Source organism: Xiphophorus maculatus, chromosome 4 (genome assembly GCF_002775205.1).
Source record: "Xiphophorus maculatus strain JP 163 A chromosome 4, X_maculatus-5.0-male, whole genome shotgun sequence".
Lineage (NCBI taxonomy): Eukaryota > Metazoa > Chordata > Actinopteri > Cyprinodontiformes > Poeciliidae > Xiphophorus > Xiphophorus maculatus.
The window spans coordinates 792,951-816,653 of NC_036446.1; the positions used below are offsets into that span (position 1 = coordinate 792,951).

Sequence of the window (23,703 nt, forward strand, 5' to 3'; positions counted from 1 at the left end):
TGGTGTCGTCGTTCAGAACATCCGCCCAGCGGATCGGATCAGCAGGACGGGACGAGGCCCGACGGATGACGTGAGTTCAGCAGATATCTGCGACTCGTCCGCTCTCCACGGAAACGCTCGCTGATACCTGGTTCCCATGACAACAGACTGATGACTTTCAGTTCCTGCCCTGCTGAGGCAGGATGTGAAAAGTCGTGGCGGGGAGATGACCCCGCTGTTTTTATCGGCTTGTTTTGTTCCAAACATGAAGAGATCGCCGTTCTTCTCACGGAGCCGATAACGGAGCAGCGGAACAAACTCAGAGAGAAATAAAGCAGGAAGCTGAAGAGGAACGAACAGAAGTTCAGGCTGAAGCTGATCCTGGTGAGAGGGTTAGGGTTAGGGTTAGCTAGGTGAACCTGAGAGACGACAGAAACATCTGGAATCCTGATCAGCACTAAAACGCAACATCACACAGGAAACATGTTCCACACAGACTGAGAGTCTGACTGCAAAACGGCCAGACCACTGCTGACCTGATCGATCAGGTCTGTACTGATCGATCAGGTCAGCACTGATCGATCAGGTCTGCACTGATCGATCAGGTCTGCACTGATCGATCAGGTCTGTACTGATCGATCAGTGCAGACCTGATCGATCAGTACAGACCTGATCGATCAGTACAGACCTGATCGTCTCTGATGAACATTAGATTTTATTCTGAGGTTAGAACCAGCTGACCCGGTTCGGTCCAATCAGATCCTGGAACTCAGCAGCTGTGTCCTGCCTGTTTCCATGGAGACGGTTTACCATAAACAGAGAGGAAGTGCTGTTTGCTGTGAGGCGTTCACTGACCTCCTCGGAGCGCGGGGCGTTTACAGCTCCATGGCGTTCAGAGTAATCAAACGATGATGAAGAGCTTCCTGTTTACTCTTCATCTCCTCGGACTCTGCAGGTTCTGAGTCGCCTGTGCTACGGTTCCGGCCGGATCGGGTCAGACAGCGGCATGGCTCAGAGCTGCTCCTTCAGAGACAGCAGGTCAGAACCAGAACTTATCTACTTCCTAAGTCACGTTGTTGTTTTCCAAACGGTTCCGGTCCAGAACCTCCAGGTCCAACTGGAGACTGGTCAGGGACAGAATCACGATAAGAAGTCCAGAAATAACCTGATTCTGATTAAACTGGACTCTGATTCCTGGAACGGGTCGGAGCGGGTTCAGCAGCTGGTCACCAGCAGCCATTTCCTGGCCTGGTTCTGGTTCTACTGGGCTGTGAAGCTGAAGGCAGCCCAATAGAACCAGTCTGGGTTTCATTCTGAATTCTGATTGGCTGAGACCCAGAAAACCAACTAGGAAGAACCTCCAGCATGTTGCTGCACTCCCTCATCCATCCATCCATCCATCCATCCATCCATCCATCCATCCATCCATCCATCCATCCATCCATCCATCCATCCATCCATCCATCCAACCATCCAACCAACCATCCAACCATCTGTTCCAGTTGTGCTAACAGGAGTTGGTTAGTAAATAAAACTGTAACAAACTTCCTACAGCAGATATTATTTATCAGAAATAAGAGCTGTTTTATCAGAAGGTCATGTGACATTATCAGTTTTAAACTAGTTTTATTTATCTGAGCCAAGAACAGCTGCTGACCCTCATCTGTCATCCAACCTCTGGAAAAACAAGGATGAAAACAAATCAGTGCGCTCCTATGGTTTTATTTTTTATGGCTGTTGGAATAAAACGTTTTACTCTGAAAATCAATGACAACTTTCCTCCAAAAGAACGAATGGAAATCCTGTTAGATTCAGAACTAGAAATGATCAACTTGGGCGTGCCGTGGTGGCGCGACCCATGTTTGGAGGCCTTGAGTCCTCGTCGCGGCCGTCGCGGGTTCGACTCCCGCATGTCTTCCCTCCTCTCCCTCCCCCTTTCCTGTCAGCCTACTTTCATATAAGGGACACGAGAGCCACAAAAAGACCCCCTGGAGGGGAGAAACGAAAAAGAAATGATCAACTTTCCTGCCATGTTGAAGCTTTAACGGCGTTTTCCCCTTAAAGTACCGAAGGAAACGACACAAAAACCTCTAAAGACACTGAGAGCAGCTTCCTTCTTCACCAGATGGAAACAAGATGGAGGATTTTACGGTTGGAGGATTTCTCTTTAGTCTTTGGCTGAAGACCAGGAGCCATTTCTCTTACCATTTCTCTTAGCGCTAGGCTAGCACGTTAGCTTTGGTCGTATTTACCCAGAATGCCGTATGCTGTAGTCCACTTCCTGCTTTTGGAGCGGTTTCCGATTCGCTTAGCGTTCACATTCAAACCAAACCAGAATTCACTTCAACCTAACCCAGACCGAGGTTTGGAGGACCAGAGGTCAGAGGTCGACTAGCGTTCACACCAACCGGACCGGACTTTCTAAACAAAGAGACTGAAGTCAGGTCAAAGCGGACTGAACAGGTCTGGTGGGAATGATGCATCCTAACTTATTTTCTATGGCTCGGCCCCTGGTCGGATGCTGCCCTGGGCAGAGAGCCGTGCCGCTCATATAAGAAACCAGCAGCAGGTCTGGGTCAGAGGTCACCTCCTGGCTTTGTTGTGTTTCCGTGTTTTTCCGGACTGGAGCGCTGGCAGTCCGGTCGGTCCGGTCTGGGTCTGCAGAGGAGATCTGATGTGGCAGGAACCCAGCTGGCTGATGGATGAGGTAATGACTTCCAGCTGCCTGGAGCCGAATGGGGGACGTTTGATTTCTGCACAGGCACGACCCCACCTGAACGCAGCAGTCAGACCTCCTGACCTGGTTCTGGAGGTTCTGTGAGTCCAGAGCAGCAGGAAGCAGGAACCAGCAGCAGGTCCAGCCGGACCGTTTGGACCGGTTCTGCTCAGAAAGAATCATCTGTCACACTGAACCCAAGGACTGACACAGAATGGGTCAATTTGGTTTCACAGTGGTTTGGATTTCTCGTGGTTCTGAACGGTCTGATTCTGTTGGTTCTGGGTTCCATTAGTGGCAGATCATTTTGGGTTTTCTGTTTGTTTTCCTTCTCGTCTCTCTGGTTCTGCTTGTTTTCATCAGTTTTCCTCTGTGTTGCTCTTCCTCCTTCCAGGATTTCTCGGTGATTTATTGGACCTGGTCTGTGGTTCTGCCGGGCCCGACTGCGCTCTGACTCTGTGCGTCCTGAGCCCGGTTCGGTGTTGCGGTGTTAATTTGGTCTTGGTGGTTTTGGGTTTCTGCTGTTTGCTTTCAGGGCGGGGCTGAGGTTTGGACCGGAGGAAACATCCAGAACATTTTCCTGACCCGACCCGTTTCACCCTCAGGATGATGAAACTCAGCTGCATTCAGAGCGCCTCTGCAGCTCGGACGTTTCTCCACCTGAAGCTCGGCGGCGGCAGCGGCGGCGCAGGAAAACCCAAATAAACAGGCAGCAGCTGAGTGGAAACAGCCGGCCGGGCCAGGTACGCTCAGCTCCCTCTGCTAGCTGGTTTACATTAGCCTCCTCCACAGCCACAGAATAAATACGGAGCCGTTTCTGTTTAAACACGAGCAGCCTGAACTGGACCGCCGCCCTGGCACCGATGCAGGACAACTGGAAACACTGGGAACCACCATGACGCCCCGAAACAAACCAAGGAGAAAAGAAATAAAAACTAATGTTTGGGAGACGTTTAGAAGATGTGGAGAGCTTTATGAACACCTGAACGTCACCTGGTCACAGAATCATAGTTTGTGATTTGTTGGTAAATGTGTGAACTTTGATCCCTCTTGAGGTTTGTCAGTCTCATCTTCCTCTTCTGCTCCTCTTCCTCAGCCGTAGCTCCTCCCCTTTCTCAGATGTTTCCTTCTCAGCTGAAGTCGGGTGAATTTGTGGCGACTGTTTCGTGGAGCCTCAGATTCCTGACCCGCTTTCGGCCGCCACACATTCCCAAACATCCCAAACATTCCCCAGCATTCCCCAACATTCCTGGCGGCCATGATGGATGAGCCGCCAGCACGCCGCGCCGGGTCAAGCTGACGTTCAGAACCCGGCTGCAGACCCACTTCCTCTTCCTCTGAGGAAGAAGTCAGGTTCTGGGTTTCTGGTTCTGGTCGGGCCCAGAACTTTCTTCTTCTGTGGTTTCTGTTGAAGCATCATTCGCAGCATTCCCTCTGCTGCGACCTTTGACCCGGAAACCAGAGAACCTCCTGGCTGCAGCAGAACCAGGTCCAGTTTGCCTGCAGGCCGTCCAGGTGAGGGGGCGGAGCCTGTGGGGTCAGGAGGTCAGATGGCCTGAAGCAGAAACGGGTTGGTTCTGATCAGTGATGGTTCTGCAGATCTCCTCTCTGGTTCTGAACCCATGCTGCTGGGTTCTGATGTTAGATCAACAGACAGAACCTTAAGGTTCTGGTTCAGACCCGCTGACTCTCAGTTCTGATCCTACAGGTGGAACAGATGCATTATGGGTAACTTCTGGTCCAGTCAGACAGTACTGGTGGATCAGGGTGAACCCAATTGGACCTGCAACAGAACCCGATCCGAACTCCATCTGACTGAAGAACTGCCCCCATTCTCTGGTTCTGGACCTGGTTCTGCTGTCAGAACCGAACTGTTCTGGCAGTGGGCGTGATCTCATCAGAACCAGGGACCTAAAAAGGCTGGTTCTGGTTCGGTTCTGGTTCAGACTGTGGAGCCTCTTATGGCCAACTCTTGGGAAGGCAGAGTGTCTTCAGTCAGAGGCTTCTTCAGATTCACTGTAGCACAGACTGCTACAGGAGAGCTTTCCTGCCATCAGCATCTACAATAACTGAGCCAAAACATTTAATTTCACTTTGACATTAATACATTATTTTTTAATTGGAATTAAACCTGGGCTAGGGTCAGAACCCGGTTGGGTCAGAACCCGGTTGGGGGTTAAATGTCATCCTGAGGAAACTTAGTTTTTTTATTTTGTGTGTTAATTAATAAATGAATAATAACACTGAAAACAGGAAGCATGACCCGAACAGAGACGAACCTCCTCGGACTCGACCCGGTCCAGGTGTGGCTGCAGCCGACTGGCTCCGGTTTCTCCTCCGGCGTGGGCGGGGTCAGTGATGAAGAGGAGGAGCAGCTGGTCTCGGTTCAGTCTGTCGCAACTTTTTCCTCTCTTTTGTTTCTCAGATTCTGATGGACCCTCGGCAGCTCACCGAACCGGGCCAAAGCGGGTCAAAGGCGGGATAGGAGTGGGTCCGACTGGGATCAGCGCGGTGCGGTTTTCCGCTGTGAATCTGAACTCTGTTTGGATCAGAACCGGATCATGAATCTGTAGGATTGACTTCTCGGAACTTTTTCTGCCGTCTCCATGGAGATGACGGATATTCCCGCCATCTAAGCAGTTGATCACGTGCTGATCAGGGATCGATAGCCTCATTGATCGTATTGATCGGGATGGGCGCGCTCCCGTTGCTTTTGCTCGTGCTCTGGATTTGCGAGCACGCCAGCAGCACGTTCCCGATGCGCGCCTCCTACAGCCTGTACGCCGACGCGCACGCGAACGGAGCCCGCGCAGCCAGCAGACACAGGTAAGATGACACGTGCACGGAAACGGCGATGATGATGAAGATGAGGAGGTGAAGCAGGGGTGATGACGTCACTGAGCGCGTGCACGTGTGTGTAGAAATCTGTTGATTTGAGTTTAATACCCTCCAGAACCACAACCAAAACCTTTCTGATGGTGGGTGAAACTGAAGGAGGGCTGCTGGTTGTATTCTGGTTCTGGTTCCGGGTTCTGACAAACGGGCTGCAGGTCCGAGTTCTGGCTGAGAGTCAGACTTTCTGCTGGGTCAGAGAACCAGGAGGTTCTTCCTTCAGTTTGGTGATTCTGATCCGGAGCAATGATGTCGTTTGGGTTGGGTTCGGGTTCTGATGTCACTCATTCCTGAAACATTATCCCATGGTTCTGCTGGGACTGGGTCGGAACCGCTTACACTGCTTTCTCTACATAAACACTGAAAGCAAACATGGAGAGGTTTATCCGGATCTCAGAACCCGTACAGAACCAAAATGTTCTGCTGGACCAACATGGCTCTGGTGGACAGAGAGCCGAACTGGGCAGCCGATTCTGAATGCAAATCAAGTCCAGAACTTCCTCTGGATAGCAGAGTTTACTTTTCCTGGTTCAGGTTCTGGTAAAATAGGGTCGGGTCAGGTTGGGTCGGGTCAGTCATTCCTCTGGAGCCAAATTGGATATTTAGTTTGTAAAATATTTAAAAAATGATTCAATTTAATTCATCGAGACCCGAATATGAGCTGAAACTGAACTGAACTGAACCAAATGTGAACTGAAATTATACTGACTGAAAATAACCTGATTCTGTTGAGAGATTTTAGTCTGACCCGTCTGACCCAATGTGCTGGTACCTGAACCAAATCGCCAGCCCAGACAGCGCTGATGAAGCTGATGAAGATGAGCAGCTGCTCACATATTTCAGGAATTTATCAACCCGGGGACAAATAGTCCCCATGTTGTCAGTGTGAGCATCTCATGAATCCGTATCTGCTCCAGCCAGATCAAACCGTTTCAAACTCAGAAGAAATTCTGCAGAGTTCTAAGATGTGAAATAAATCAGTGAAATAGTGAAATGAGCCTTTAGTCTGGGACCTCCAGAGAAACTGTCAACAGGCAACAGGCAGAACCGTCTGCAGACCTGAGACCCAATTAGTGTGAGCCGACGTTAGTGGGACGGTGTGTTAGTGGGATACTGCGTAAGTAGGACAGAGTGTTAGGGGGACGGCGCGTTAGTGGCACGGTGCTTTAGTGGGACGGTGAGTTAGTGGGACGGTGTGTTACGGGGACGGTGCGTTAGTGGCACGGTGCTTTAGTGGGACGGTGCATTAGTGGGACGGTGCTTTAGTGGGACGGTGCGTTAGGGTGACAGTGCATTAGTTGGATGCTGCGTTAGGGGACGGTGTGTTATTCACACAGAGGTTGAGGCTGTGGAGAAGCTGTCATGCTCGCCTTGCACTCACGCCACACACAGTTGTTTTTCGCCTCCCACCGTGGCATATGAAATGCTTTCTCTACCTCTGAAGAGATGTACATCTACAGAAATCCAAAAGACTCATCCCATAAAGCCAAGGCAACCAAAACAAACACCGCTTTAATAAGGGCGATTTAAAAAAACACCCTTATTAAGGGTGACTCAACAGTCACAAAACGGAAATTCTTGCTCTCTGCTAGTGCCGCATACATTTTCTGTTCAGTTTGTTTTATTCTGAGCTTCTGTTCATCAGGTCCCATGCTGTGCTGTAGTTTCAGAAAACTGGTTCAGTATGGAGAATTGAATATCTCCACCACTGGCCCAGCACCGTCCTCCAGCCTCCTGGTCTCTATGGAAACAGAGGCTGTTGAGATGTATCTGTCTTTCTTGACAAAAACATGTCAACACAGAGACACATTCATCATGACCTGCTGACCTCACCACAGAGCTTCATGTGACATTAAGCTCTCTCAGGAACAACAAGTCTTCTTCTCCAGATCTTAGAGAGCCTCAACAGTCAGGAACTAGTTTGATGTTTTGGACTGGTTGGATGCTGCAGGCGGCTGGATTTGGACCTGAATGATTTCTTCTTTTTTCCTTGATGTTTTGTTTCTCCTGTTGTACTGCCAGAGCTAAAACTGAACCATAAACTGTGATGTTCCAGAACCAGAACCCTTCACTGTGTGTCCCAGAACTGGATCAGAACAAGAAGCCGCTCTTTAACTGTGTGTCTGTCTTGAAGGAACTGGTGCGCGTTCGTCCTCACGAAGACGGTGAGTTGCGTGGTGGAGGACGGCGTGGAGACCTACGTGAAGCCCGACTACCACCCATGCAGCTGGAGCAGCGCCCAGTGCAGCCGGGTTGTGGTGTGAGTGACCTCTGACCCATTTCTGACCCGGCCCTCTTGGAACCGGCGCACTGAGCCTCCATGTTTGGTGTCTCCGCAGCTACCGGACCTACATGAGGCCCCGCTACAAAGTGGCCTACAAAACCGTGACGGAGATGGAGTGGAAGTGTTGCCATGGTTACAGCGGAGAGGACTGCAGCGTCGGTCCGGCTGGCAGAGCAGGAAGTCACACGTCCAACGGAGCGTGGACAGGAAGTGGTTCTGGAACCGGACAAAATGGAGGTAACAAAGAGTCTGATCTTTGCCACTAGGTGGCGATGTTTTTATTGAGTCTACACAAATAATAAATATTACTGCTAAGTCCCTAAATATTAAAACAAGTAATTTGTTTTTAATCTAAAAACTTTGATTACATATCACTTAAACTGACATTTAAGAGGTGAAAATGATGGGGGCTGTTTGTAAAATTACAGAGTCAAACATTAAAGAGATCCACGATTAGTTACAAAAATAGACCTTATTTGGGAAATATTTATCTTAGATGTAAAAGCAATACAGTAATAATACTGTAGGTTATTTAGTTTTTATAAATTGTAATAAAATATTGTCGCAGGAATGTTGCCATGTTGTTCACGCTGCAATGCATTCTGGGTAAATGACCTGTAATGGTCCAACTGCCTGGCTCCTCCAGCTGCAACAGTGATAAGTAATGTTATTAAGCCTTTTAATTTGAACCGGAGCGCATTGAAACGATCAGAACGTAGAAATAAGAGGTGATGATGAGGAGGAGCAAACAGAGGAAGAGGAAGAGTTGGCCATAGCAGCTGCTGCTGCCTTCAGGTTCATAATGAAACAATGAATGAGACTCACCTCTGGTCACTGCATGATCCAGTAAGTACTTCTGTAGCTCTGAGTCCAGTTAGGCAACAGCTGTTACTGGTGGTGGCTTCACATTCAGTACCGGTGATAATATTCCTTTATTTAATCACGTAAACCCCGTTGAGATCTAGATCTCATTTTCAAGAGGGAAAACAAGGGAAACAAACTTCACTCCCCGTCGGGGTATCGAACCCCGGTCTCCCGCGTACAGGCAGGGATACTCACCACTATACTAACGAGGAGAATACAGATCTGAGAGATCTTCTCAGACCTGTATTCAGCTTTCGGTGTGTTACCGAAAGCAAACAGCTTTCGGTAACACACCGAAAGCAAACAGCAGAAACCCAGCAAACAGGAAGGAGCAGGATGGACCACTGTCAATCTCAGACCTTATTTGGAAACGGGATCATTGCACTCCGGAAGTGAAGGGGGCGCTATTTCCTTTATTATCCGGGGTCTCCCATTTTAATTTTCTTTTAAAATCTCTGATATATCTTCACCTTTAGGAAGGATTTTCACTCTCAGCATGTATTTGAACTTCTCTCTTTTATTTACTTCAGCACAGCTCACAGTTCTTAACAAATTCTGTAGCTTTCTGTATACTTCTAAATTTGCTCCTTAGTCACATCTTTTTGGGGCTGATACTGCCTCTAGTGGTGTGGTGGTGGTAACACAACTAATCTAATTATATTTCTAAGTCAGAATACCACAATGTCTTTATTATTTACTCTTAATTTTGGCATTACTGGCACCTTAAAAGATAAATGTTTTATAAAACACCATATTTTTTAATTTTCCTAAGGTTGTAGAGCTAATTAAATGACATAAACAATACTTTTATACATTATAAATAATATATATATATATCCATCAATTATAGGAGGAACAAAAGAAATAAGGAGACATAAAAACAACATGATCAACTGTAATAAAAATACAATTTGCAATGTATACATAAGAAATTTAATTGAGCAAAAGTCAATAACAAACAAATGAATTAGGTTCACAGAAGAAGAACAACCCAGGTCGTTACAACCAGGGTTGATAAACAGATACAAGCAAAAATTCACATTTTTGTTTTTATGGTGCCATGTATATTATTCTGAGAGACTTTTTGTTGATAGAGTTTTATAGACACTTCTCAAAAAAATAAAGGGAACACTTAAACAAGTGTTTAACACTTAAAGTGTTCCCTTTATTTTTTGAGCAGTATATATACAGTATATACATATATATATATATATGCAATGGTTATATATATATGGTTATATATATAGTTTTATATATAGGAAAAATAAGATGAAACTATTTAGTCTATCAAAGTGGTCAGCTTCCTTCAACTCTAACACGATAAATCATATTCATAGAATCACAAAATCAACAATTTTGAATAGAGCAAAATACTTAGCACGCTATAGGTAAATGTTATCATTTAGTTTGGCTAAGAATAATTATTGCACTGTCAATAAATGACTTCTAATAGATGTTCTTAGTTCCCAGAGTAACGCCTTCATGAGCTCAGAGTTTCAAACTGATGAATAAAGAGGATGGATGCTCTCTGCTGAAATATTTCTTGCCGTCTTTCATGTTCTTTCAGCAAACAGTTGAGACAGAGTTGTTTTTGGTTTCACCACTATTTACTTGCTGTTATACCTGGGATTGAAAGTTTTCTTAAAAGATTGTCTGTTATTCTGCAGCTCATGTGACCAAACCAGCTGAGGAGATGAAAAGTTAAAACTTGAATTAAGATGTTGTTTTAACTTGAGTTGAGTTAAAATTCAAGTTAGGATGTTACATTTTAACATTTTAACTCAACAACTTCTACCTAACTAGAGGTTATACACAACCTCAGGTTGGGAAACCCCAAGATCACTGGGTCTTCTTAAAAGATAGAGTCTCCGGGAACAGTTCTTAAAGATATAGTGTTTTCAGCAAAGTTGAGCTGACTGTCCAGAAAGGACACAAGGAATTTAAAATTCGCCTCAGTTTCAAGAGGTTGGCCATTGAGTGAAACTGGAATCACTTTCAGGTCTTGTTAATTTCATTTAAGTAGCTCTACTTCCTTAAGAAAATGAAAAGGTATGTTCTTTTGTGAGGGAATTTATATTTTACGGTTCCTGTAATGCCAGAATTAATAATAAATAATAAAGACCTTGTGGTATTCTGATTTAGTAATGTAATTATATTAGTTGTGTTACCACCCCCACGCCTCTAGAGGCAGTATCTGAAAAGATGCAACTAAGGAGCAGATATAGAAGTTCACAGAAAGCTACAGAATTTGTTAAAAACTGTGAGCTGCTCTGAAGTAAATAAAAGAGAGTAGTTCAAATACATGCTGAGAGTGAAAATCCTTCCTAAAGGTGAAGATATGTCACTGATTTCAAAAGAAAATAAAAACGAGAGACCGCGGATAATATAGGAAATAGCACCCCCTTCACTTCCGGAGTGCAATGGTCCCGTTTCCAAATAAGGTGCGAGACTTACAGTGGTCCGTCCCGCCCTTCCTGTTTGCTGCAGCCAGGTGGACCCAAGAAGCTCCTTTAGCATTTCCAGCAGTAATAGCTCTGTTAGCATTAATTTTTAGCTAGTTCAGGTAACGATCACCTGTTGGAGCCTTCATTGGTTCTGCTGGTATATATGGCTCAAAGTGCTGTGGAGAAATGTCCAGGATCCAGATCAGGTCCTTCGTTGTTGTTCCACTCCGGCTCTCGCCTTCGCTCTCCTTTCTTTCATGTGGGAAATTATCCAGATTCGCCTCAGATTTTTATTTTTTTATCACAGTCGATAGTGACACAGTGTGACGTTATCTAAAATTACACCAGTCAAACGCAATATGATCAACAACTACTGGGATAAAGTTAGCCTTCCTGTGTTTACTCTGTAGACTCCAGTACAGATTGGACCTGATGACGTCATCAACCCATCGGTGAAAAAATGGCGACCTCCATGGGTGACAAATACAACAAAAGATGTGAATTTTTGAAGTAATTATGAGTTCTGGCGTATCAAAACCAGCATTTTTTTAGGTAATAGGAAAATTAACAACATATTTAGGTCAACATGTTAAATAATCCTGGATCCTTTCAACAGCAATAATTTGGGCTAAATAGCCGTTTATAAGAGGAAGACAAATAGGTTATGGCTGTTTAGTCATTTATAAATGTCACAGTTTCAAATAAAATGTTTAGTTAGCAAGCTAAATATTGAAGCAACCTAAATATTTAGCTTCAATGTAAATATTTGTCTTTCTAAATTATTAGCAAACAAGTTAAACATTGTTAGTTAAAATATTTAGCTGCAATTCAAATATTTAGCTTCCTAAGAGGCGGACCAGGTATTTAATAAGGAAGCTAGGGATCATAGTAGGAAGCTAAATATTTAGTTTACAAATAAATATTTGGCTATAAGTTTAATATTTAGCTTGTTAACTACATTTGATGTTTGAAGCAAAATATTTTGTCTGCAAACAAAATATTTAAATATTTAGTTTGACACTGTGACATTTATAAATTAATGAAAAGATAACCCTTATTTCTCTCTTATAAACTGCTAAGTAACAAATTATTGTAGTTAATTTTTGACTGAGTTATTTTACTAACAGGAAGCTCACAGGAAACCTCAGACATGTTATCATATCTCTTTCATTTCGTTCCAGTTGATGCTGTTTGATTTCTCATGTTGATGTCTGAACATGAAACCTGAAACCTGGGGCCGTTCCTTTCTTTCCAGGACGACAGGACCGGGAGGAAATTAGAAAGTTGGAGGAAAAGATCCAGAGGCTGACGGAGAAGCTGCACGATTTCCAGTCCACCATGAATGAACACCTCCACCACGAACCTGTCAGACCCGGAAAAAACCCGGCAGACGCTGCACCGCCTGAAATCAAAGAGACGATCCACAGCATTCAGACCAAACTGGACCAGCTGGACAACCGAACCAAGGTGCACAGCAACAGGGTCCCTGTGCCGTCTCCATGTTTCCACTGTGATCTGGATGATTAGTCTTTAGCGCTCCTAGTCTTGGGAGGATTGGAAGGTCTTCTTACCATCACCCTAACGGAAGTTCAAATCTCACTTCAGATATTCTCTCAAGTCCCTTTATTATACTGATGATTTATTTAACCTCAAGAAATAAGTCCCAAATTAGTAAATTTCAATTGACCTAATTATTGACTTTCTCTAGAGATTCAATTTGGGTCTGTAGCTGGACCATATAAAAATATTTATACAACTTGCATTCCTAAGAAACATGACATAGAAGAAACGAGACAAATAAAAAGCTCAGCAATTAAAACTGTTTTCACAGAATAACGGATTTATTCAGGGGTGGGCACCGCTAATTAAAACATTAGCTACGCTACCCATAAAGCGCTAATGAAAAACATTAGTTCTGCTAATGCTAAAACGTTACACCAACATGAAGCTAATGCTAAAGTGTTTCACTAGCATATTTACTGGACTCTAAGGCTAAATTGTCATATAAGCTGTGTGTCACGAGCAGAATGAAAAAGATTTGTATATGTGAATTTTTGTGTTTATTTAATTAAAACCTTGTTTGTCTATGTGTTGTACTCTTCTGTTAGTCTAATTCATTCATTTGTTGCTTACCTGCCATTTGCTCAGAATCAATGGATTGTTGGTTGGTTAAATGGTTGTTTGGTTGATTAGTTCAATGGTTGGTTTGATGGATGGTGGGTTGGATGCTAACTGCACTTGCTTGTGTCCTATCAGGCTCATGATAAAACTCTGGTGACCATTAACAACCACCTGGTGAACGGGAAGGGCAACGATCTGGACGGAGACGTTTCCCCTGGAGGACTGAGCAGAGAGCAGCTGAGCTCCCTGAAGGAGAGCGTCCTGAAGGAGCTGGAGCGCAGAGTGCTGCTGTCCTGCTCCTCCTGTCAGGTAAATCCTCCACGTTTGGCTCCGCCCGGCGTCCGGGCCTTCGGGAAGCTCACGGTGTGCTCTGTTGCTCCCAGGCCGGCGTGGAGGACCTGCGGCGCCAGCAGCAACATGACCAGGAGAGAATCCGCGCTCTGGAGAAGCAGCTGAATGACGCCGACGTTCGCCACCGACAGGACGCCGAAAAGCTTCGACTGGAGCTGCAGCATTCCCAGAGATGCTGCACCACCATCAACGACCTGCAAAACCGCATAACCGACGCCGAAAACAAGATCAGCTCAGCCTCAGAGAACTTCAACGTCCTGCTGGACCGCCTGAGGCCCGGCAGCGAGGGAGGAGAGTCCCAGGGAGGGGGAGGAGCCAGTGGAGGAGGAGAAGCTACTGCAGGAGGAGGAGCTACAGGCAGGGCAATTGGAGGGGGAGGAGTTAGTGGAGGAGGTAGGGCTAGTGGAGGAGGCGATGGTTTGACCGATGTTCGGTTGAATCTCCTGAAGGACTTGGAACTCCGCATCAACAGCAGTGTTCTGCAGGTCTGCTCTCACCTGGAGGCCGACCTGAGGGACTTTGTCCAGAGAGAGCTGGACGACCTGCGGACGGCGTTCTCACACCGCTTCGACGACCGCACCTTCAGGATCGAAGACGTGGAGCTGGAGGTGGAACAGCTGCAGAGCAAACTGCTGGAGCAGGACAGGAGAATGTCAGCGCTGGAGAACCAAACGGCTGAGACGAGGAGGAGGATGGAGGAGTGCCACTGCACAGGTGGGGGAGGGTCTTCTGGAACAGGTGGAGGTGAAGGAGAAGAAAGAGGCGGAGACACTGAGGAAGGTATCAACGGATCACATGGAGGTGGAGCAGCAAGCGCTGGATCAGGTGGAGGACCAGGTGGAGGTTTATCTGGCGGGAGAGAAAACACGACCAAGAAATCTCTGGAGTGGAGAGTTGTGGCCAACGAGGGTCAGATTCGACACTTCAACACTCGATTGAAGGACCTGTCGGTGTCTGGAGACTCCCTTCATGACCGGGTGAGTTCAGCGCTCCACCTTTTCCAAAACGCGGTTTGATTTACCGACACGAGGAGAACTGCAGCTGAGACCAAATCCGATGAAAACACACAAAACGTTTCCTACTGACTTCAGTTCCAGGGAAAACTTCTCAACTTGTAGGAAAACCCAAGGGTGCACCGATTTATCGGCCCGCCGATTTCTTTAATATTGAGAGATTGGTGATCGGCTGATTCTTGCATATGAAGCCTATCTTATCCACAGAATTGATAAATTAGGCTTTTTAAAAGATCGGTAATAGCCAATCGGCCAGAAAACTGCAGTCGGTGCACTCCTAGGAAAAACCTTTGCTCTCTCATAAAAAATTTTCCAGTTTTAGGTCAGACTTAGATATTATGACAATAACATCAAAATATTACAAGAAAAACATAATAATGACATGAGAATAAACTAATAATTGCAATACTTTGAGAATGAAGTAGTAATTTTAAATTCCCTTCATGAAAAATTACAAAATAAAATGAGGAATGTTGAACAACTTATACTTTGGTCTCATTACACATAAGTTGATATTTCATCTTCTAACACATCAGTTTGTTATCGGCAGCAGAACTTTGAAATGAAATGTAAAACCACGCGGACCCGGTCAGATCCTCATAACTCTTTCAAAGATTTTTTTTAGCAGTAAAATATATTTTTCTTGTAATTTTATGACTTTGTTCTGGTAAAATTGTGTCTTTGGTCAAATAACATTACGACTTCATTCTCATCATTTAAAAACAGTGAAACCTCTGGTTCTGGTCCTGGTTCTGGTCATGATGCTCCGTTGTAGAAGCAGGATAATTCGGTTCTGATGTAACGTCAGACAGTGAAGCAATAATCATCCTGTGTGTTTTCATACAGGGTATGTAAACATATGGTTTCAGCTGTAGGTCCTCTGCTGACGTACTGGTGCTGGTTCTGTGTTGATGATGGAATCCTGAGCTGTGATTGGCTGATGATCGGTCCAAACGATCGGTCCAAACGATCTGTCCAGGTTCTGGACTTGAGCCATGACGTTCAAGCGATCAAGTCGCTGACCGGTGACAACGGTGAGAACTTCAACCGCATCGTGATGGAGGTGGAGATGTTGGGCCAGGACTGTGAGCTGTGCAGCCGCGTGGAGGCGGAGCTGCAGAACCTCCAGAACTGGTCCAAGGACCTGAGCGCCATGCAGGAGACGCTGCAGAACCTGGAGAACCGCGTCGGTTCCATCCAGACCCAGCTGGACTCGGAGGGCGGCGGCTGCAGCCAGGTCTGCTCGCCGCTGCAGGATGAGGTCCGCTCGCTGCGAGACGAGGTCCGGAGATGCTCGGAGCGCTGCAGTCCCGGTCCCGGTCCCGGTCCCGACTCCTTCACAGGTCAGGCCCACCTTCATCAGGCTCTTCATCACTAAGGGAAACTGCTACAGGTTCTGGTTCTGGTCGGATAACGTCAGCTGTTTTTCAATTTTCTGGAAGTTTGTTCCAGATCTGTGGTGCATAGAAGCTGAATGCTGCTTCTCCATGTTTGGTTCTGGTTCCGGTTCTGGATGCAGAGCAGAACCAGAACCAGAACCTGCACCTGATTGGTCAGGAAGGTTGAAACAACAGCAGCAGATCTTTAATGTGGTGCTAAACCATTCAGTGATTCATAACCTACCAGAACCAGATGTTGTAGAACTGGGTGGTGTAGAACCGGATGGTGTCTCTATCCTCCTGGTTCTAGTCAGAACTCCAGCAGCAGTGTTCTGGACCGTTAGGTTGTCAATCAGACCTGTGAAGACGCTGCTGCAGGAATCAAAGCCACTAAAGAGAAACTAAAGCCTGGATGAGTTTCTCTGATCTGAGACTTTAGTCTCTGGTTCTGGAAATGTTCTGCAGCTGCTAGAAGATCCACTTTGGTACCGGCAACGCTTTAGCATTAGCCGGTCTAATGTCTATGCTTTAGGATTAGCACAGCTACCTTTTTAGCTAGCGGTGTCCACCACTGTTGGTTTGGAAACGTCCTTAGTTGAAAGAAACTTCTCTTGTCTTTTTCTGATATTTGTTTCGTGGTTTGAGTCATTTAGGAGGAATTAAAAAGGCAAAAGCAGGAGATGAATGTGGAACATAGCGCCCCCCCCAGGGGAAATATAGCGACTGTTTTCTGCATAAAGTCTCTGAACTTCTCAGAGGACAGTGAGCTCCCAGATGAACCTCATAAACCTCCCAGATAAATTGATGCGTTTAGATCAACATGTAAGTGGTCAGGTGTGAGCATCAAACTCATGTAAATAAACGTTTGTGCCAGCAGGTGACGGTTCCACTGGCGGGGGCTTCGGGCCAAACCTGGACGCAGAGAAGCCTTTAGATGGCCACAGCGTGATCGGAGGATTCTTCAACAGCAACCAGCTGAAGACGCTGCAGGACGAGCTCAGCGACATCATCTTCACCTTCGGCTCCATCAACGACACGCTGAAGGGCCTGGAGCACAGCGTGCAGAAACACGGCAGCGTCATCACCGACCTGGGTGAGCCCGCCGCCGCCACCCCTACGCACCGCCGCATCGGCTTCACGTCTCCCTCTGACCTCCTGCAGGAAACACCAAGGACAAGATCATCTCTGAGCTGGACAAGATTCAGCAGGAAGTGACGGAGCACGTCCAGAGGAGCCAGGAGCGGCTGGACCGGACGGACCGGGACATCCGCCGCCTCGAGAGCATGCTGGTGGCGGAGATGGGTGACTGCCGGCGTTCCGGAGACGGGTTAGAGAAGAGGCTGTCCAAGCTGGAGGGAGTCTGCGCCAGGCTGGACGGCGTCTCCAACTCCATCTCCAAGGTCAAAGAAGGTCAGATTCACATAAAGCTCTGATGAAGAAGTCTGTGCCTTTAAGGAGAAAAGTCCTGATTTCTCCGATCCCAGGAATATTTTGAGCTGCGTTAAAATCCCATTCCCTGAGAAAACCCGCTGAGCCCTGCAGTGTAGCGCCAGGACTGTCCACCAGGGGGCCGCCCAGTTTCTGTTTTAACAATGTAAAATATTACGGGGTTACGTTACTGCAGCACATTGTCAATGACTTTTAAACACAACTATAGAGTCTTATTAACGACAAACCAAAAACTTACAATTAAAATAAATATTATCTACTTTTTGCACTTCTGTTAAATCCCACTTCAGATCCACTGGTTGATTACTGGGTGAAAACACGTGCTGGTCACATTCAGAGCCGGCCCAAGGCGTAAATGAACTCAGCAGCAGCTTAAGGTCCCATGAATGCTAACATTTTAACACAGACTCTTCTGGAGTTTTAACATTTATTTATTCAAAATAACAACACTGTTAAATTTGACTTAATGGTTTCAGCGTAGATAAATGAAAATACTTTAAATTGTTTATTAAAATTTAAGATTTTAAGGAGCTGACAGGTTTATTGTTTAATAATTCATAGTTATATTGTTTGGTTACCATAGCAACAATCTGGTGCTATTTGATATTTGAGTTTACAACCATTGATTGCTTTTAAGCTGGGCCCATTAAACCCTGGCCCCTCCCGGGTTTCTCTGATGTCCTGAGCAGGAAGCGGGGCCCCTGGTCATATTCTGCCCAGGGCCCCAGACAGCACTGGACCGGCCCTGCTGTTTGCTTGGTGACCGTTGAGATTTTAGTAATTGCAGTTTATTCAACCGGCCCTCATTAAAGCTTCGTTTGTTTTGGTGTCCTGGGATTTACGGGGCGGGTCTTCCTGATCCTGGAGCCTGTCGGGTCGGACTGTAACGTGTCACTGGGTTCTGTCTGCAGGCCTGAATCACCACGTGTCGGGTTTGTGGAGCCACGTTTCCAACCTGAATCAGACCCTCATCCAACATGGAGGAATCCTGGACTCTGTTCAGAAGAACCAGGAGTGGGTCCAGAGCAGGGTGAAGAGCCTGAACTCCAGCCTGGCCCAGGTCCAGAAAGAGCTGCAGACTGGGCAGACTGGTGAGCTCATTTCTTCTGCTGCTTTCTGGGTCAGGTGGTTCTGGTTTCCTCCAGTCCAACTCATCCAGACCAGAACCTCACTTTAAAAAGTTTAGAGCTGCTTTTTAAAAGTGGCTCATCGTTCCTGCAGTCAGCTGCTGCCCCCTGCTGGACGCTCAGTGTGAGCACTTTGAGTTACCACGGTTACCGTCTCTATCTCGTTGCCGTTGCTATGGAAACCGGGAGAGGAGCGCTCAGCTCCCAGGAGAAACAGCAGAGACATGAAATGTTTGAATGGTTCATCCTGGATGAGACGAACAATTTCTTTTCAAATTAATGTTGGTTTGTTTCTTAAGAAGACTGAAGTCTGCTTTTAGCATCCTCTCCTATTAAATGATAAACTTGCTTGCCGCAAACTCCCAGGTTTTAACTGCAGAAACTTTTAGTTTTATTTATGATCTGAAATAAAATTAAACTGTTTGTCAAAAAAATCTGATTCATGCAGCTAAAAATCTTACTGATTCCTCTGCTGGAAATGCAGGTTTTTAATGTTTTTATTATTTATCAAAACTTCCTCCCTCAGGCCTTCCAGGGCCTCCAGGAGAGAAAGGCCTGATGGGGCTGCCGGGCTCCCGGGGGCCCCCCGGACCTCCTGGGCTGAAAGGAGAAGCCGGATCCCGAGGATTTCCAGGTGAGAAGCTTCATTCCTACAGCTCTAAAATAAATCTGGCATCAGTCTTAGTTTTTATCCAGGTGTGAAAACATTTTTAATCTCAGTGAGATTTTTCTAAGGTAAAAAGTCTTCAGGAATCAGCTGTTTTCCAGTTTCCTTTAAAACACACTGCTGGCTGCGCTAACATTAACCACCAACCATAAACATTAGGAACACAAACGCTAAACTGATGCATCAAAATGGTGGTTAGCAGAAGCTAATGCTAAACGCTAACTTCAACACTGCATTTTGGGATTATCGATGTTATACAAAAACATTGTGAAAGGATCTAGCAAACTTTTCATGGAAATCTTTAAAATTGCTGTAACATGAAAGGCAGTTTTATCTGCGATAGAAAAATGTGACTTTAGTGATACAGAACTTTCATAAATTAACTTTATTATTTACAGTAAACATTTTATTCCCTCTTCCAAACATCTGCAGCAAAAAACATAATTTCCTGATTTTATCGTCTTTATTTCATATATTGAACTTCAGATAGAGTCCAAACCAAAACTCCAACACAGATGCTGAACTTTATTCAACTTAAAGTTTACAAAAAAACACAAGAAAATAAAATTAGCTTCAAAGTTAGCAAAAATGCAAGCAATTAGCTTTAGCAGCTAATTGGAAATATTCTCACCACTGTTAATGGGCTCAATATTACATCTGATCAGGTTTAAGATGAGCAGAATATTTGAAATCATTAGAATATAACTGTTAGTGAATTTCAAAAGTTTTGAAGGTAATTATTACATTTTGATCTCATAATTCATGTCTGATGATGATCAGTGGGAAACAACAATGCAGAGCTAGAGAGAAGGCAATGTGGGAAATTAAAATCTCTAACAACTGATATTCCTGTTTTTTTTTCAGGTCCTAAAGGTGAACCAGGTACGTCCTGCCGGCCTCCAATTGGCCGCAGCCGGTCCACACTGCCTCTGATTGGCCGCAGCCGGTCCACACTGCCTCTGATTGGCCGCAGCCGGTCCACACTGCCTCTGATTGGCCGCAGCCGGTCCACACTGCCTCTGATTGGCCGCAGCCGGTCCACAGTGCTTCACTGTCTCTTCTTGTCCTCAGGTCTTCCAGGTGTGGACGCTCACAGACCCAGGCTGTCGTTCTCTGCAGGTCTAACCGCCCTGAAGGAAACGCCAGGAACCGTCGTCTTTAACAAGATCTTCGTCAACGAGGGCAACTTCTACAACCCGGTGACAGGTGAGCGGGTTCTGGTGGTTCTGGTCCAGCCGGCCGCTGTGAGCTCTGACAGATAAAGCCGTCCTCCTCAGGTGTTTTCACCGCCCCGGTGGACGGACACTACTACTTCAGCGCCGTCCTGACGGGACACAAGAACGAGAAGATCGAAGCGGTTCTGGCCAAGTCCAACTACAGCGTGGCCCGGGTGGACTCAGGGGGGTACCAGCCCGAAGACCTGGAGGCCAAGCCGGTGGCCGAGTCAAAGGTCAGCAGCGGCTCGCTGGCCGTGTTCAGCCTGGTGCTGCCGCTGCAGCGCGGCGACACGGTGTGCGTGGACCTGGTGAGGGGGAGGCTGCCCCACTCCGTGGAGCCGCTCACCGTCTTCAACGGCATGCTGCTGTATGAAAACTTATGAGCCTGGTGAGTCAGAGACCAGCCAGAGCCGCCCGATCCGACCTGCGCAGCCCGCTGAGGAGGCTGAAATATTTCCCATGATCCTCCCTGCTCGACTCAGCAGGAGGGACTTTAAATCTGCCTGTGTTCTGTCCAATCAGCACAGACCTTACCTGGTCACATGACCCAAACTCCTCTGGAACCAGAACATTATAGTAATGTTCTGCATTAATATCCAGATGTTTGTCCAGAAGGTGGCGCCGCAGAGCCGGACCTGGACTGCGGATCTGATTTATGTCTGATAAAATGTTTGGATGTTTTATGGAATATTGTTGATGCACTGCTGCGTTCAATCAGTTCACCTCCTCCGACCTCTAACCCACGCCGTTACCATGACAACGATTTAGGCCACACCCCTACAATGCCACACAGCAACACCCAGCTTATTAACGCTGATAAAAGCAAACCTTAGTGGTGGGCACCGCTAGCTAAAAGGTTAGCAGCGCTAACTCTAAAGAACTAACCATAAACATTAGTTTCGCTAACGCTAACACGCTACACCAATTTGATAATTTGTTGGAAGCTAATGCTAAGCACTAATTTCAACCCTGACCACACCCATCATGTGTCAATGACACTTCCTTCTTGCTCAATAAAGTTTCTTTAAAATAAAAAGAAAATGTGAGGAGAGGAAACTGAGCTGCAGCCTTCAAAATAAGAGCACAAGTATAAGTGTCTAATTACCAGAAAAATTCAGAAGAGCCAACAACCAAAACTTCAACTCAAATGTAAAACTTTATTCAGGTAAATCAGGCCTGTAGAATTTATATGAAAAAAATTATTTGGAGGAAGTAAGCACTTTCAAAGTTAGCAAAAAAGCGAAAGCACTATACAACAAATTAGTGCATTAGCAGGTTAGCATAAGTGTGCCCACTGCTGATGATCATAAATATAAGAAAAAACAAAACAATTTCAGGTCTATGGTTGCTGCTCACTGACCTTCATCAAACCAGAGGTTTGGGTCCGTGTGTTTCGTTAAAAATGGCCGCTAGGTTCTGCTGTGTGAGGACGGGATATCTGATACAAAATCACAGTCTTGTTTTGCTTTTATGACACATTAAGGAATTCACTGAATAAAATAACAATACTCTGTGAGCGCCCCCAAGAGGTCAAGTGAATATTAGCCAAATTAATCATAAACCAGGGCCTGCTACCAGTTTCACTTTTACTTTAAAGCATCCAGCATGCTGAGGTGAGTGAAGCATAATTTTAACTAAAGTTATCACTGGCTTATTGCTGCAGTGTTTGCATAACAGCTTTACTGCACATGTGCAGTAAACATGGTGTGTGTCAGGTTAGCATGAGCAGCAGCTAAGGGAAACGTCAGTCTTCTGACTCCGTCCACAACGGCAACATCAACTTCATGGACTGTGGAGAACTTCGATTGTCCTGTAGGAGGTTTGACATGTCCAATAACACTCCAGACTCATTTCCCTTTTAGATAATAACACTAACGCTCTATATCAACACAGAGTTTAGCAGAAGCTAATGCTAAACTGCTAAATTCAGCCATGTTGATACCATGTGGCAATGATAATGCTAAACCTTAACTAAAGTGCTAAGCAAATTAGCGTAGTAGCAGAGTTCAGAAATGTTCTGGAGATGTTATGAAGACAAATGAAGCGCTTATGATCCTGGTCCGGACTGGACCGGACCGGACCAGGTAGACAAAGCAACCATGATGAAGACCACAGGAAGTCTTCATCACCGGCAAATAATTAAGAAACTGCTCAAAGTGTCTCTGTATACGATGTTTACCCCTCCCAGGTTTCTTCTGGTTAGCAGAAGATGAGTAAATGCAGAGAGAAGTTTTCTTCTCCAGGACGTCGCTATGTGGAAAAGTAATCACACCCCTAGATAAATCCTGAATCCGACGTGATTAACCATCAATCAATCATATTTTGACTGGTTCCTGCTGGAAAACCCTGTGTCTGAATTAAATCAATTCAACACCCCTGTGCTGTGGTGGCGCAGGGGGTTAGCGCGCCCCACGTTTGGAGGCCCTAGACCCGCGGACGTTGCGGGTTCGACTCCCGGTCCCGACGACCTTTGCCGCATGTCCTCCTTCAAAAAATGGCTGCCTGCAGGCGCAGCTCCTGTCGTGTGTGAAATAATTTCCCTGCTGGGATGAATAAAGTAAAAATTATTATTATTAAAGCAGATGGGGTCAAAGTTCACCCTCAGTAGTGCTGCAGCAGCAGGAGGAACAACCAGGCATCAGGTTGAGGGGTGAATATTTTCTCACAGTAACTGTAAAATCACTGCAGCTTCTGTTTAGGTTTTAAATGTCATTTTTAATCTAAATCTTTAAATAATTAGATAAATACGGGAGAACGAAGCCGGAGCATAATAAAAACCAGAAATACGTTATCAGTCCAGTCAGATCAGGTCATTTCACATCCAGGACAGTTCAGTTTATTATTCCAGCTGATGGTTTTTCTACCTGAGGAAATCAAGCATGTGGCGACAGTGGAGAGGAAAACATGAGGAAACGTTCCAGTATAACTTCCTATAATGAATATAAAGTCTTATATTTGAATAACTTGTGAACTTATAGTTTACTCAACACAGCATAGTTTTAACTATTATTAAGTATTAAATGGCTTTCCATAAAGTACCAAAACATTGACCTGCTGCCTGACGTAGAGCTGCAGCGACTAGATGAGCAGCTTTCTGCTGGTGGGACAGACGTGAAGCATTTAAGAGACGTTTAAGCTGTGACCGGATGATGAAGACATATCATCATCATCATCATCATCACGAACTGTTGATGCTTCCT

The 23,703-nt window shown here is 45.7% G+C and overlaps 1 protein-coding gene across 2 annotated transcripts; it reads left to right on the forward strand.

The window, feature by feature from the left end:
• Nucleotides 1-5,055: 5,055 nt before the first annotated feature.
• LOC102226959 (EMILIN-1-like) lies at nt 5,056-22,955 on the forward strand. 2 transcript variants are annotated; one of them, XM_023332747.1, is made up of 14 exons: nt 5,056-5,521; nt 7,722-7,847; nt 7,927-8,108; nt 12,435-12,646; nt 13,436-13,609; nt 13,684-14,628; nt 15,644-16,007; nt 16,918-17,136; nt 17,205-17,453; nt 18,404-18,583; nt 19,146-19,253; nt 20,151-20,168; nt 20,358-20,492; nt 20,564-22,955. In XM_023332747.1, the coding sequence occupies exons 1-14, from the start codon at nt 5,388-5,390 to the stop codon at nt 20,884-20,886; spliced, it is 3,369 nt and encodes a 1,122-aa protein (XP_023188515.1). In that variant the 5' UTR covers nt 5,056-5,387; the 3' UTR covers nt 20,887-22,955. The 2 variants fall into 2 exon arrangements, with proteins under 2 accessions (XP_023188515.1, XP_023188516.1); XM_023332748.1 differs by having other exon boundaries at nt 16,921-17,136.
• Nucleotides 22,956-23,703: the final 748 nt, after the last annotated feature.